Here is an 11,303-nt window from a genome sequence, read left to right as displayed (position 1 = left end):
ACTACAATACAATACAACAGTATTGTAATTAATCACTCACTGTAATCGTAATATTTCACAAAATCTCACCTATTACAAAACAGCCATTACAAGAAGTCACTTGCTGTATTGCAAAGAATAAGGATCATTTTACATGCACGCAATGCAACGACGTATGACTCCCAACTTGGGCTCAGAAGACCTTAGGTTTCTTCGGCAATGGCGGCGGGATGATAGGCAGCGGCTTCTTCTAGCGCAACACCGACGGCGGCGCGCTCACCGCTTCTTCCTCCTTGGGCAGCGCCAGTGCGCCGACGTTGTCGAACCACGGCAGCCGGAGCGCGGCGTCCGCCGTGAGCCGGTTCGACGAGTTGAACGCGAGAAGGCCGCTCAGGACCACGAACCCATCCTCGGACAGCGTCTCCTCGGGGAACAGCTCGCGCAGGCCGTCGTGCTGCTGGTGGCCGTCCGTCGTGTCGAGCACCTCGTAGATCGCCCAGAGCTGCTCCACCTCGTCGGTGCCCTCGAACAGCGGCCTCCCGCCGAGGAGCTCCGCCATGACGCAGCCCAGCGACCAGGTGTCGACGCGCGCGTCGTAGTCGGTCCTCCCCAGCAGCACCTCGGGGGCCATGTACGCCAGCGTGCCGGCCTGCGCGTGCGGCGGCGGCTCGGACGCGTGCATGGCGAGGCCGAGGTCGCAGATCTTGACGGTCCGGTGGTCCTCCCCGACGAGGATGTTGGCGGGCTTGATGTCCCGGTGGACCACGCGGCGCTCGTGCATCCGCTGCGCCGCCGTCAGCAGCTGCCACATCGCGGCGCGCACCGTGGCCTCCTTCAGCGGCGGCGGCGAGGGTCCCTGGCCGCGGCGGCGGCCGCGCAGGTAGTTGCGGAGGCTCGGGCCGCCGACGAACTCCGTGAGGAGGCAGAGCTCCGCGGTGGCGCGGTCGCGCGCGAGCCCCTGGTACCCGACGAGGAAAGGGAGGCCATTGCAGGCGTCCAGGAAGCGCGCCTCCCGCAGGAGCTCCCCGTTGCAGCCGTGGCTCGACCGGTGGCGCTTGATGGCCACGGTCTCGCCCGTGCTACGGTGGCGCGCCTTGGAGACGACGCCGAGGCAGCAGATCTCCTCGTAGTCCTGGGCGCAGGCGATCGGTATCCGCTGCCTCTTGAGGGGCGCCCCTGCGGTGGCGTGGCCGTCGACGGTGGCGGCGGCCTGCTGCATCCTCGCTAGTGGGAGAAGGGAGAGGAGCCGGATGGGACAGGTTGCTTGCTGCATCGCGAGTGGCAAAGGCTGATTTATATCGGAAGACTTGGAGCCGACGAAGACCAAGAATCCCAGTCGGACATGGTTCATAGCAAGTCGGAAGTCGGAACGACGTTTTGCCCGCGTTGCACGACGGTGTGTTTGCAGCGGGCCCAGTGGCGTCTCTCCCATCGCAGCGATCCTGTGGCGCAAGCGTTGCGCGCAGGCTTCTTTTTGTCCCATACCGGCTAGGGTTCACAGAGCGGCTGGTGGCCCTTATAGGGGCGCTAGGATTGGAGGTGCGGCTAGAGGCTGGCGAATTTCGGCATCCGGGCCATGGGACACAAGGCGGGATTGGGTGACCACGAAGCTAGGGTTCGGGCTCGGCGGTTTCGCTGCCTTGGCGTCGAGCGCAGATAAGGGCGCGCGCAGTGAGTGAGGCGGGCGATGCGGGCGGCTGGCGACGCTTGTCGCAGAGTGAGGGCTGCGAGGTTCGGAGTAGGCGGTGGCCAAGCAGAGGCGGGGCAGAGGGGAAAGGCGCACAGTGTGCCCGACAGGTGGGGTATGGTTGTCAGCGACAGCGGGCGGAGAAAGGAGGGGAGCTGGTTGGGCTGACGTGGGTCGCACACGGGTTTGTGGCAGGTCTGGAGCCGGTTATGTTTAGAGGCTGGGCTGGATCCTTAGGAGGGTTTTGGCCCAAGCTAGTTTGAGGTTTTTGTTAGGATTTAATTTTAATTTGAATGACCAAATTCAAATTAAAACCCACACAATTTCAACCAAAAACCATTCAAAGTTTTTTTTAAACAAGGTAGATTCAAAAAGATCCAAGCAACTCCAAATAAATCACACTAGCATTATTAATCCTTATTTTTATTTAAAATTTTTATTTCACTAGGAATTTGAGAAGGAAGATGATTTCAACCTTATACTATTTCTAACTATTTACACTTGCACACAAAAAGTTTTTGAAAAACTACAATTTTCACTATATAACATTCCGTAAACAAAGGATGTTACACCTTTCTCCAACGAAAGTTACTCTTACTGGCTCTTGCTCTCTTGAAACTCTTGATCTTCAAGTCATCGAACAACACTCCTTCTGCTCGAAGCATTCATCGGACGCAACCATACAAAACAAACAGCAAACACAACTAAGAACAATATACCAATCAAGAAATGCTTTAAAAAGAGCACACTAAAGGATAAGGCTCGACTCTAGGATCGTGAAAGCGCAAGAAACATTAAGAACGATGCTATCATTGAAGACATACATCTATCGGAGAACTTTGGTTGTAAAGGAAAGGATAAGAGCTATAAGATGCATTTATTTTAATTAGAAAGTAACGTTGAAGGATAAAACAAATATCTTGGATTATAATTAACTCATATTATATTTTTTATGTACAAAGACGAAGTAGAACATAGCAAATTTATTTATATTTGTCTATGTATAAATTACACTAATTAAGCAATTAATTGGAAAAAACTTGTGAGAGCATCTAAATGCATAGCTTTATGTAATGGTTAGGCTTGTTTTATGTTGGCCAGAGAGGGAAGTGCGGCATTTTGGGCTAGCTGAAAGGCCGCAGTGGTCCAAACCCAGGTTGCTATCATTTTTCTATTCCAGCTGTTCCATAGATCTGAGTAGCTTACAATAGAGATGTGGCTAAAGAAAGTGCGTCACTAACTACTTCCAACATTAGTGACACGTTTCAACAAAAAGCCGTCTCCAATAAAAAATCACCTATCCTTAGTTATGTAAGACGCGTCACTAATATATCTGGGCTAGAGGCATTTCTTACTTGGACAACGATATTATTGACGCCTTTGAACTATACCTGTCACTAATCTCACATTAGTGATGTGTTTTATTTTTACGTCACTAATCTTGGTGTCTTCTTTGTTAGTTTTTGACGTATAGTACGGTGAATGTTGGGTGGATGCAGGGCCAATTTGGCATGCCAATGTGTAGAGGTACGAGGAAGACAAAGGGCAGCGGCTCATTGACTAAACCTCCAAGCGTTTGGACAATCAGAAAGACATGCAATGGTGACGGATCATCAGAAAAACTGAGTTGTAAATTTGCTAGCAACCATTGCGGTGCCTACCTACCCTAATTGAGTTATGGGTACGCTAACAACCATTGCACTGGGTATGATGCCTACACTAGACGGCACAGAACTGAGAACTGAATTCATCGTTAGTTACACAGTAGAGCTGGGTACGCTACACTGCCACAAGCCCACAACTAGATCCACATGGTTCCGGCGGAAAAGGTTCTTCTTTAATCATGCAAGCTAAGAGCAAGAAAGGGCTCGTCAGCCGACACTATCGTCGTCTAGCTTCACGTGTGTTGTTAGGCGCGCTGTTGCTGTCGCACTGCACATCAACCACCCGATCGGACGAGTACAAATCCAGCCTAGCGCTCCCTGCCGCTCTACACAGTTCCGGCAGCACGCACTGCACTGCAGTACAAACACTTGTAGCAACAAAAAAAAATGCCGCGGCGAACTCGAGTGCTGCTTGGTCTCGCCTTCGCTGCCTTGTTGCTGCTGGCCAGCGGCGCCGCCGCTGCAGAAGCCGGAGGACTCTCGGCTGGCCGTGAGGCGATGCCGTCACTGCACGCGCTGCGGCGCGTCGAGGACGACGCGAGCAGCTCCGTGTTGGAGGGCGAGGAGGCGCCGGCGTACCCGCGGAGGAGGGCGCTGTACAGCGGCGGGTACATCAACTACGGCGCTCTTACCGCGAGCAAGGCCGCTTGCTATGGCCCGTGCCCCGCCCGCGGGCAGGCCTACAGCAACGGCTGCCAGGCCATATACCAGTGCCGCGGTTAAGCAGCGCTGCAGTCAGTCGTCGATCTGCACGGTTCTTCCGTAAGTTCAGGCGCGTTTGATCTGGGTGTAATTCGCCATGGATCGGAGTGGTTATATATTTATGTGTATAGTCTCAGCCTCTTATGTTCGGTTTCCATTTGATATTATTGTGAAAACAGTTCACTGCTCAATAAGAGCACTTATTCATAGTTTGATTTTAAATTAACTTGATGCATTCATGTGGTCCTTTCTCTTCTAATTGATCTTGGGTGAAGTGGTCGCACTAAAGCTTGATTTGTCCCGGTTGGAAAATCCTTATTGTTTCAGTTTCGACCGGGACCACCAATCTGGGACTGAAGGTCCCGGATCAGGCAATCAGGATAACAGGGCACCTTTGGTCCCGATTGGTGTTACGAAGCAGGACCAAATATTCTTTTTCCCCTATTTTCCTTTCCATTCATTTCTTTTTCATTTCAGTTATACATTTATATTGGGATTCAAGCTAAGTATGAGCTCCACACACACACACGTGTGCGCGCGCGCGCACACACACGTATCAGAAAGTATAATCATCATAGTTATCATATTGACTTCTGTTATCCATGTTCGTGAATCCATCATAGTTCAATCATGAGTTCAAAAGTCCACGTATCAGAAAGTATAAGTCAGTAGGACCCAGATAATATTTAGGGCAGCAGACGTTCGTATCATGTCTCTGACAAGTGAGGCCTAAATAAGTGAGTAGGAGAAAAAAAATTTGGCCTCACAAATGATCTTGCGACATCTACAACGTCACATATTCAGGGCCTAGCTGCGAGCATGCAAAGCAAAGCGAGCAGCATGCCCCCCTGATCGACTAGTCGAACTAGGCAAGAGAGGTTGCACCAGAACCAAAAGCGGAGATAGAGGCGGATCTAAGTGAGTTCGAGAGCCCACTTACCAGCTTCTCAGCCGAAGCTGAGGTCGGTTGGGGCCTAGGCTTGGTTAGTCGAGTTGGGGTCGGCACCACCGACCTTCCCCTTTGATGTGACGCCTCCCCATTGTCCTCCACGGCGGTTCTTGGTCAGTGAGCTGCAATTCCTCACAGAGCACACCTCTGACTCCCTCCTATAAATATGAGGGGTGGGGTTTGGGGGGGGGGGGGGTCATTTGGAGACACACCACAAGTTCACTCCAAGTTGCTCAAGCTTCAATTCCCTCTTGCTTAGTCCTTTTGGCTAGTGGATTTAGGATGAATTAGCTAGTCTTTGGGTCCCCAAGGATGCTCAGGATTTTCGGTATGGGTCTAGCTCTTACTCTCCTTTGTAATTCTCGGATAGCTATAACAAACTTATCTTACAGTTATTTATGCATGACTTATATCCTGCGGTGTTAGATATATACTTTATGACTAGTTTATAGTCATACTTTATGATTTGCATGACTAGAGAATTAGATTTAGTACACCGGTACCTGTTCCAGTATTCAAATGTTTGCTCTAGTATGATGTTCATTCGGAGGGTGGGAGTTCCACGCGGGATGCTAGAGTATTGTTTATTAATGTAAACATGGTGTTTGGGTTAATCAAGTATTGCTAGATGTCACCCTTTCTCATGGTTTGTAGAGGTAGCCTGCAGGTGGTGATAGCCCTATTTTGGTCATCGAAATCCTCCACGTTCGGTTAGGCGGGTAGGAGGTCCATAAAGTACCGTGATGAGCTAGATAGTCTTATCTGTCAGTCATGAGCGGTCACCCGGTAGTATCTGGTTGTCTAGAGTTAGGATAATCATGTGTATGGTGTAATGTGTAATATGAGCTGTATAATTATTAGAAGTACATAAAACCCGGACAACTAACTTCTTCCTTTCTCCCTATCATAGGATTAACTTGAGTTTGAGCATGAAACTTGTGTGTCACACTACCTCTTATTCATTATTTATCTTACCCTTGTTTATACAGTTGAATATCCAAGAAAAATTCATTCAACTTACCTATTTATTAACCACCATTTTTCATGCGGAAATATAAGTGACAACTCTAAGAATGCAGGGTACAATCAGATTTTCATGGCTAAAGAGGATATTTTGAAGACAACCATTGACATATTGGTTTATATGAGTGGGTTGTCATGACTTTTGGTTTGAAAAATGCTGGTGCAACGTATCAGGCGATGAATTTTATCTTTCATGATATCGTCGGCAAGACCGTAGAGATATACATTGATGATGCTGTGGTCAAGTCGAAAGGGCTCCATGAACATTTGGTTGATCTGCGTAGAACTTTGGGGTGCACCAGAAAGTATGGGTTAAAATTGAATCCGTACTTGCAGGGGCGGAGCCAGGATTGAAACATAGGGGGGGGGCAATTTAGATCAGGGGGGCCATACCTTGTTAATGAGCAATATTAGCAATGAGATTAGGGGGTTTTACGTGGAGTTGCAGCAACGTTAGGGGGGGCCTGGCCCCTGCCCCCCCTTGTCTCCGCCCCTGCGCACTTGGTGTCTTCACCCGTGTTGATCCCTCCCCAGAAGCACAAGCCGTTTAAGTTGTACTTATCGAATGATGAATGTGCTATTGGATCAGTCCTTATTCAAGAGTTCGAAGGAAATGAACGCGTGTTTTATTACATCAGCAGAAGACTCTTGGATGTAGAAACCAGGTTTTCTCCCACTAAAAAACTATGTTTATGCTTGTATTTCACGTGTACCAAAGTTTAGACATTATTTATTATCGACTGAATGCATTGTTATTTGCAAAGATGATGTTGTTAGATACATGTGTCATTGCTGATTTTAAATGGGAGAATTGGGAGTGGATTATAGCCTTACATAATTTAATTTACGGTTTGAATTGGCCAAAGCTGTTAAGGGATAAGTCATGGCCGATTTCCTTACTCATCATTGTGGACCAGAGGTTTTACTTGTAGAGCCTGCTCGGTGGACTCTACTTTTTGATGGATCATCTTGTGGGAAAGGTTCTGGCATCAGCGTAATTCTTATATCGCCTTGTGGGGCAAGCTTTGAATTCTCTCTGCCGATTGATGCTACATCAACTAATAATCAGGCAGAATATGAAGCTGTGCCCAAGGGTTTGAAGCTGCCGAGATAAATTAAAGCCAATGCATTCGAAATGTTTGGGGGATTCTATGCTTGTTATCAATCATTGATTGGAAAATATGATTGCAACAACGATATTATGAGAATTTATCATGAAGAATGTCTCGAGTTATTAAAAACAATTCCAGATGGTTTCTAGAGAACATATTCCCAAGATGTATAACGATGAAGCCAATAAGCTGGCGCAGAACATATTCCCTGGAATTTTCGGCTGGTGATTGGATGAAGGAAATTGTTGATTATCTAAGGTATCCTTCACTGAAAGTCTCCAGGCAATTAATATACAAAGCTACTAAGTTTGTTCTGCTGGAAGATGACTTGCACTGTCGGATGATTGATGGTGTTCTACTCAAGTGCCTTGGTGTTGAAAAAATCTAAAGTTCTGATGGGAGAAATACATGAAGGCATGTGTGGTGCACATCAATCGACCTATAAAATGAAGTGGATTATCATGAGAAACGAGTACTTTTGGCCAACAATTCTTGAGGATTTTTTTCAAGTATTACAAAGATTACCAGGGTTGTCAAAAGTTTGGTAACATTCAGAGAGCCCATGCATAGTATGAATCCTATCATAAAGCCGTGGCCTTTCAGAGGGTGGGGCATTGATCTGATCGGCCAATTTATCCGTCATCTAGCAAAGGTCACAAGTTCATATTAGTGGCAACAGACTACTTTACCAAATGGGTTGAGGCAATTCTATTGAAAACAGTGACATCCCAGAATATGATCAGCTTTGTACAATAACATATTATCTATCAATTTGGCATTCTTCAGACCATTACCACTGATCAAGGTTCTATGTTTACATTAGGGGAATTTGAAGAGTTTGCTACCAATACGGGGATCAAATTGCTGAATTCTTCCCCTTATTGTGCTCAAGCAAATGGATAAGAAGCGACATCCTACAAAGGGATCATTAAGCTAATCAAAAGGAAGACTGATGAGTAGCCGAAGCGATGGCATGTGACTCTGAATGAAGCTTTCTGGGCCTATCGAATGGTTTATGGGCATGATGTCATTTTTCCTTGGGAAATTACAGCTGGTTCGAGGCGCATTTCTTTGTAGAATGAGTTAACAGCTGATGAATACTTGAACTTAATGAAAGATGAGTTGGAGGATTTAGCTTCTCATTGGCTAAGGGCTTTAATCAAAGTCGAGGTAAATAAGGTGCGTGTGGCCAGATGGTATGATAAGAAAATTAGAGTCAAGGAATTTTCCGAATTGATTTTGAAGTTGATTTTACTGGTAGGGACTAAGGATAAGAAATATGTGTAAATGGACTCCTACATGAGAAGGTCCTTATCAGATAAACGAGTGTGTTCTTGGTAACACTTACATTTTAGACACCTGAAGGAGAAAGATTTTCCCGAGCTCTGAATAGGAAGTTTCTAAAGAAGTACCATCCTAGCATTTTGTGTAGACGTGTAAGCTGATTGTATAACTTGGATCGGCTGGATAATGGCCGATACAAGACGTGTCACCCTAAGTGCAAAAAATCAAGACAAAATCATTCAGAGCTGTACATTATCAGACAGTGGATAGAAGCCAATTTCTTCATTGATATATATTTAAAAAGCCGATCGAAAGATTGGAATTTACATCAAGATCGGTTGCTACCACTATAACTACTGCTACAGCCTAGTCATTGGCGAGGAAGACCTTATTGATAACATTGTCAATGTTGATCTCGACGCCGATGGTACCAGTGACTTAATCAAGCTTGGTGACGAGCTCTTCGAAGTCCTCCCGAGTGTCGCCCTCCGGGAAGACGGGATGTAGACCTCGGAGGTCGTTCCCAGATTGGGTCTGCGCCATGGTCAAGGCGACAACAGCCCCTTTCTGGACCCCATGGCCGGCGATCTCCCGAGCGCGGTTGGGGATGTCCTGCAAGCTTTCGGCAACAGTATCACACCTCGTGTTCCTTGCCGTGGTAGAGGTAGCCGCTGCTTGATGGAGGGCCTGGATTAACGATTTCAGGGCTGACAAAAGAAGAAGGTAGATTGGTTAGTCCATAACATCATTAAAGAGACTCTATTTGAATGGAAACTTACTTGCCACCCTGGCATTGGCATCAGCCAGTTGGGCACGAGTAGTGGAGGTCTCGCCCTCGGCGTCCGATAGCGCAGCGCGGACCACGTCCTGGCAGCGTTCGAGGCACCCATTTTCATGAGTCACCTCGGAGTGGCGCTCATGGGCCTCATCTTTCTCGTGGAGGTAGCATAGGATGAGCTCCTAATTATCCTCGCGGAGTCGTTGAAGTAGCCCGCCGGGGCTGGAGAAGGTACGCGGCGCAAAGTACTGGAGGCCTCGTCATCACTATGTAAACAGATTGGATCAGACCCAGGAAAGGATGGAAGGAGAAGACAACGGATCTCTTAGGCCGTTTGCCCGTGGTTGGTTGGAGCCGTCTTCCCCAGCACGCCTGTTGTTGGCCATTCCATTGTTGTGCAAGAGCAAGATGGCTGGAGAGAAGAAGGTGTACAACAGATGGGGATTGATGTGCTCAGCTCGATTGATGTGTTAGAATTAATGGGCCAAATGCCTATTAAAAATGATCAATAAATCCCAAGGCACATGATTTTGGGGGTAGTTACAATTGTGACAGTGCCGCATTGGAAGTTGAGAAGGGTGTTGTCATTTTGGATCACAATTTGATGATTATTAACTGACCCGTGGTTAGTGACTAGTAACAGACATTTCAATGGCTGGGAGTTACTAGTTTTCATGGCATTAAGCTAGGCAGCCAAAGGTCCTTCACGGTGCCTTTCATGGCATTAAGCTAGGTAGCCAAAGGCCTTTCACGGTGCCTTTTGATGGCATTAACTTGAGCAGCCAAAGGTCACGCCTGGGGCCTATAGAGAGGCATCCTTTCTCTGTCTTCTATATGTACAACACACAAAGCTCCACTGTTGTGCTGCGTTCCTGCTGCCCCATTCCGGTTCTGGCGCGCACGAGCACCGGAAGAGTAGGCCTCCGAAACGCTGCTGTCCGTGAGTTCGCCTACTCGGGTGAGGACGACAATCATGTTTTTGGGGAGTGTCGGCGGCGGCACGACTACTCGCTTCTGTTCCTGTTCCCGGAGGCGACGTCAACTCTTTCCTGTTCGGGCGACGATGCAGTACGACTTCTTCCCGGCGCTAGGCGAACGAGCGTGATCGCCGCTGCAACATCTATGCACTGCATCGAGCGGGATGACTACAACAACAAAGCACCATGTCGCTTTCGGGTGCTTCCGGCTCTGCCGCTGGGTATGCTAATCTTATTCTCAAAATTGTAATCTTTGTGATCAGCATAAACACTGTGATTGACATGCTTTATTTGAGAGTTTTCACATGTCATGCTTTGCTGGTTAGCACTAGTTTCATGTTCATGATGACTTTGATGATGAATTCCTTTGATAAGCACATATATGATATCATGATCATGCATTTCTTGTTTGCGTCATATTTATGGAATAAATTAAACATGAAATTGCCTAGATTTCTAACAATCCAAAAACATGATGTTAGACAATTTTCATCTATTGGCTTTGCGGGTATGTTGAAACCACCGCCGTTTGAGGGCACTCACTACAATAGATGGTGCCAGAAAACTATTCTGTGGTTGACCTCTATGCGTTGCTTTTATGTGGTGGCTGAGATGCCTGCTACTGTTTGAACCGTTGATGAGCAACGTCAGTTCGATCATGATGACACCAATTGTAAGGCTAGCTTGCTGAGCGTCATTGGAGATTCTCTCATTGATGCATATATACAGCTTCCGACTGGTAAGGCTATTTGGGATGCACTTGAGGCCCGTTATGGCATTTCTGACGCCGGTTCTGAGCTGTACATCATGGAGCAGTTTCATGACTATCGGATGGTTGAGAACCGTCCGGTGGTCAAACATGCTCATGAGATACAGGCACTGGTGAAGGAACTTGAGCTGTTTGGGTGTGCGCTCCCTGATAAGTTTGTGGCAGGTTGCATGATTGCAAAGCTGCCACAATCATGGACTCACTTTGCAACGTCTCTCAAACATAAGAGGCAAGAGTTTAGCACTGCTGAGCTTGTTGGGACTCTTGATGTTGAGGACAAGGCTAGAGCAGAAGATGTTAAAGGCAAGAAAGTCATTGAGGGGAGTTCTAGCGCACATATGGTGCAAAAGAGTCGTCCCAAACCACATAAAAAGAAATT

General features: G+C 47.4%; 2 protein-coding genes across 2 annotated transcripts; one reads left to right on the top strand and one right to left on the bottom strand.

Moving 5' to 3' along the window:
* Positions 1–210: 210 nt before the first annotated feature.
* On the bottom strand, positions 211–1,252 carry LOC120667885 (putative cyclin-dependent kinase F-2). The gene has a single exon (XM_039947875.1). The coding sequence runs from the start codon at positions 1,250–1,252 to the stop codon at positions 230–232; it is 1,023 nt and encodes a 340-aa protein (XP_039803809.1). The 3' UTR covers positions 211–229.
* A 2,397-nt stretch (positions 1,253–3,649) lies between these two features.
* Positions 3,650–4,278, top strand: LOC120666152. The gene has a single exon (XM_039945938.1). It carries the CDS (start codon positions 3,718–3,720, stop codon positions 4,051–4,053), a length of 336 nt encoding a protein of 111 aa, XP_039801872.1. The 5' UTR covers positions 3,650–3,717; the 3' UTR covers positions 4,054–4,278.
* Positions 4,279–11,303: the final 7,025 nt, after the last annotated feature.

The sequence above is a fragment of the Panicum virgatum genome, chromosome 3N (assembly GCF_016808335.1).
Source record: "Panicum virgatum strain AP13 chromosome 3N, P.virgatum_v5, whole genome shotgun sequence".
In the NCBI taxonomy this organism is placed as follows: domain Eukaryota; kingdom Viridiplantae; phylum Streptophyta; class Magnoliopsida; order Poales; family Poaceae; genus Panicum; species Panicum virgatum.
This window is presented reverse-complemented; position numbering and strand designations above follow the sequence as displayed.

Coding starts and splice junctions, on each gene's coding strand:
- LOC120666152 (XM_039945938.1), top strand. CDS start 3,718: ATGCCGCGGCGAACTCGAGTGCTGCTTGGTCTCGCCTTCGCTGCCTTG.
- LOC120667885 (XM_039947875.1), bottom strand. CDS start 1,252: ATGCAGCAAGCAACCTGTCCCATCCGGCTCCTCTCCCTTCTCCCACTA.